This window comes from Rutilus rutilus (assembly GCF_951802725.1).
Source record: "Rutilus rutilus genome assembly, chromosome: 7".
In the NCBI taxonomy this organism is placed as follows: Eukaryota; Metazoa; Chordata; class Actinopteri; order Cypriniformes; family Leuciscidae; genus Rutilus; species Rutilus rutilus.
Window position 1 is genome coordinate 862501 of NC_140221.1, and position 4374 is coordinate 866874.

The 4374-nt window shown below is 36.7% G+C and overlaps 1 protein-coding gene across 1 annotated transcript in view; it reads left to right on the forward strand.

Moving 5' to 3' along the window:
• Positions 1-2246, forward strand: part of thnsl2 (threonine synthase-like 2) — an 11119-nt gene extending 8873 nt beyond the window's left edge. The window contains exons 8-9 of the mRNA XM_084414012.1: positions 2-156; positions 688-2246. Coding sequence (XP_084270138.1) covers positions 2-156; positions 688-901 — 369 coding nt within the window. The 3' untranslated portion in view covers positions 902-2246. The remainder of the gene's footprint in view (position 1; positions 157-687) is intronic.
• The last annotated feature ends 2128 nt before the right edge of the window (positions 2247-4374 follow it).

Sequence of the window (4374 nt, forward strand, 5' to 3'; positions counted from 1 at the left end):
GTTGTGTGAAGTGATGTCGTCGGGGTCGGTGTCTGATGACGGGATCCTGGAGACCATGAGGAGATGCTGGCAGGACAATCACTATCTCCTCTGTCCTCATACCGCTGTGGGCGTGTGGAGACACTATCACTGTCCCATCACACCGGGAGAACACAGGTCACACACACACACACACACTTTAGGACTGACTTTAGGACCCAGAGGAACAGCTCATTTGCTCCATATAGAGCTATAAGGCCATCTAGAGTCATGAAATATCATGATATATTATTTGTTTTCCACAAGAGGTCGACAAAGACTCCCGATGTAAGATATTTAGAGCTGAATTAAAAGGTTTATGCATGAAATTGTGAGTTATTTTAAATTTAAGTTGAAAGAATGTGAGGAATGTGCTTAAATTACTATTTATTTATTTATTATTTATTGATCAAATCTACTAATTTAAAGGTAAATAAAATAAATAAAAATCTCCAAAAGAAATTTGCATAAATTTTTTTTTTTTTAAATATCAAAATGAAATAAAATTAGCTTTCTGGACAAAAAATATATGTTACAAAGTGCGAGGGAAGGATGAGGGATAATACAGAAGTACAGCGGTTACGGCTGTTCACAGTGTTATAACACTACTTTATCAAGCATTACACAGGTTCATTCATTTCACAGTGTAATTAAACTCTTTGTATTCAGATGTTGCATAGCGACCGCATCACCAGCCAAGTTTCAGGAGGCCGTGCATCGGGCCGGTTTGACCCTTGACCTCCCCGAAGCAGTGCTAGCGTTAGACGCGCTGGAGTCGCGTTACGAAGTTCTGGAGCGATCGGACGACTGGGAGTCGAGACTGAGACGCCACATCGAGTCCATCGGCTCTGCGAGGGAACGCAGAGACCAGAGCCTGGCATGAAGAGCACACGCTGCAGCATCAGACCTGGGGTCTGCTGATCTCCGCTCATTTTTGGAAAATTGTACGTTTTGTTTTTTGAAATTTTTTTCTTCTTCACTGAAACTTGGTAAAGGTTTTGGCACTTACTGTGTGAACAGAAAAAAAATCATGGACATTCGAACAGGTTTAATGGTCCTGAAAACAATAGTCCCACTTGTGCTCCTCGCGGTCAGAAATGAGACGAGTTTCCTCTAGTGGAAGCGTTTGGTACTGCAGACGAACACACTCTCACTGAACGCTCATTATTGAGATATCAACCTCAACTTTTGAATACAACTTGATTAGATTTATAACTTTGATTTTCTTGCAATTTTAGATTAAAATCTGATTTTGAAAGTATATATTTCACATACAATTTCTGCATTTTTCATAACAATTCACATTAATTCTGTTACTTTTTTAAATTCACTATTAAAACTGTTTTCACTTCAGCAATAATCTGCCAAGTGTCGTGTTTGTAAAGAGATCAAACCTTTTTAAGTAGGAAATTAAATTTTCAGGTCTATGCTCAAAAAGTGAATAAATGGATTATGAATACAGCGTCAGTACAATTAAGCACATAAAATCCCCTTAAAAATACAAAATAAAAAGCATTGACTTAAATATTACATAAAAAGCATTATCAAAATAAATAGTACATTCATTTCATTGGCAAAAAAAACGCGAAGAGCACCAGAGGATTACAGATTCACAGCAGGTTTTTAATAATGAATGTCGTGTGGATAAACTGTCATAATCATCTAGTGGTGTAATTTTACTGTATGCATGAAGACCGGGTTCAAATCCTGATATAATTTGTGTTTTTATAATGCAAAACACTCGAGTTCCAGTGATCGGCCTGCTTTATTATTTATAGACGAGCGGAATCAACTTTTTAATAACACCGTTTGTGTTTCATCAGAAGAACCAACGCCCAGTACAAATAACTATTATTGTTTATGATAAACCTTTACAGAACTTTCACTGTAAGAGTTACAGCAATGCTTTCAGACCCAGCTCACTGAATCATCAACCGAGAACATGCGTTATTAACACTTTTACAGTTGCTTTTCCAGAATATTATGCATCATTTTAACAAAAAACTGAATTTAAATGAATGTGTAATGCGTATCTCATTAAATGCTGAAGCTCTTTGTGCTGTTCTGAACATTATTTTGTGAATTTTGGACAGTTGCATGCAAACACTTGTTTCTGCACAAATCAAAACTGCGAAATTCACCAAAACCAATGACTATTATTCCTTTGACACACAAATTAGTGTGTGTTTGTATTTTTGATTGTTCTGAATAAACAGAATCTCACTTTGAATGCCTTCTTAGAAAGGATTGTTTGTGTGTGTGTGTGTGTGTGTGTGTGTGTGTGTGTGTGTGTGTGTGTGTGAGTGAGTGAGAGTTTGTGTGTGTGTGTGTGTGTGTGTGTGTGTGTGTGTGTGTGTGTGTGTGTGTGAGTGAGAGTGTGTGTGTGTGTGTGTGTGTGTGTGTGTGTGTGTGTGTGTGTGTGTGTGTGTGTGTGTGTGTGTGTGTGTGTGTGTGTGAGTGAGTGTGAGAGTGTGTGTGTGTGTGTGTGTGTGTGTGTGTGTGTGTGTGTGTGTGTGTGTGTGTGTGTGAGTGAGTGAGTGAGTGAGTGAGTGAGTGAGTGAGTGAGAGTGAGTGTGTGAGTGTATGAGTGAGAGTTTGTGTGTGTGTGTGTGTGTGTGCGTGTAGTAAAATCCCTGGTGTTAAATTTAAGATGGGAACCACCAGCCGGGTGTTATAAGTAACACTGAGCAGTGTTAGAGTTAATGAGATAATTAAGTGATTAATTGAGTGATGATTGAGCATTGAAGACACCTGATGATAACAAGCAGAATCACTGAAGAAAAGAGAAACAAAAGAACTAAAACTGACCTCCGGAGATTAAATCAGCTGAAGATAAAAGACATTAAATCTCTGGGCCCAGTTTTTCAAAAGTAATCCAGTGGGATTTCGGATCACGGATTGGATCAAATCTTGGAAATGGGTTTTTCAAAAGCAAAAGAGGGATTCTGAACTAAGATCAGATCATGTAATCCGATCTTAAATTTGATCTGGATCAAACCTGCCCTTTGGGTTTTTCAGAACTTTGAACTCGGATTAGGATCTATTTGATCCAAAAAAACAGGATTATCCTGATCCCATCAGAAGGGTGGATTCAGTTGTGATTTTTCGAACCAAATAAAACCAGAGAGGTTTTTTTTTTAAGTGAATGATCACAAAATCAATGTTTACTGATGATATATACATTTCTTCATATTTGAAGCATATATGAAGCATGTCACATCTAATGAGATATGGTAAAACAACAAAATCTACAATTTAACATTATAACAAAATAAGGAAAGTAAAATGTTTCTGTTTATTACAGTGTTTCTGTTTCTTAAAATTTAAATAAACAATGGTTATTTGTGGCCACCGGTATTTTGCCAACTGCTGTTCTTTGCTAAGCCAGTAGGCTACACTGTTGGTTCCATTTAAGGCTCTAGTAAACAGGATTTAGTGATCCTGAAAAGTTCCTATCCGGATCAGATTGATCCAATCCGATGTTGCTTTGAAAAACTGTCTCAAAAGTAAACTGGATTACGTGATCACGGATCGCAAAAAAAAGGATTACTAAATCCGGATCAATTTTATCCGGATTAAACCTTTTGAAAAACCGGGCCCTGAAGATCTCAGCAGAGGATTAAACATCTCCACAAACAGCATTACCAGCCTCACTTATTACCAACTAGTTATTGAAAATTAATAGAGGTGTAGATGTTGATGTTTTATTGGAAATAATAGGTTTTGTAAAGTCGTCATTATTGTGATCAGTGTTTCATTTAGTTGGTCAGTTTGACTTTTTTTATGCAAGTTTATGGTCTTTGTAACAGCGTTTACCAAAACACATCACTGACCAAAAATGGTTATTTGTTATCAATATATTATTTTCACCATAAATAATTTCATGCCACAGATCATACAGTCTAAATTGTGATTTTTAAAATACATTGTGGGGGGAATTATTTTACACACTCACAGACATCAAGAATTAGCATATGAATCTCAACAATGGTGACATGCTTCAAGCAGCAATGTATGCTGGGAGCCACCATATTATAAAACGAATGTCTCCCAGAATGCATTGCAGAATGAAGCATGTCACCATTGTTGAAACTCATCAGCTGATTCTGGATGTTAGTGTGTGTGTCTTCATTTTCTTTTCTCGCAGTGTATTTAGAAATTAAAAATCAGAATGTTTGATCTGTGGCAACAAAAAAAAAAAGACGGTAAAAATCGATTAATAACAAGTAACCTCTTTTGGTCAGTGATGACTTTTATCAAACACTTTTCTTTATGATGATGAAATATATATCACCTGATCATCTTTGTTTATGGTTTCCTTTGCAACAAATGATGTGTTTTAGTGAACACTGTTTC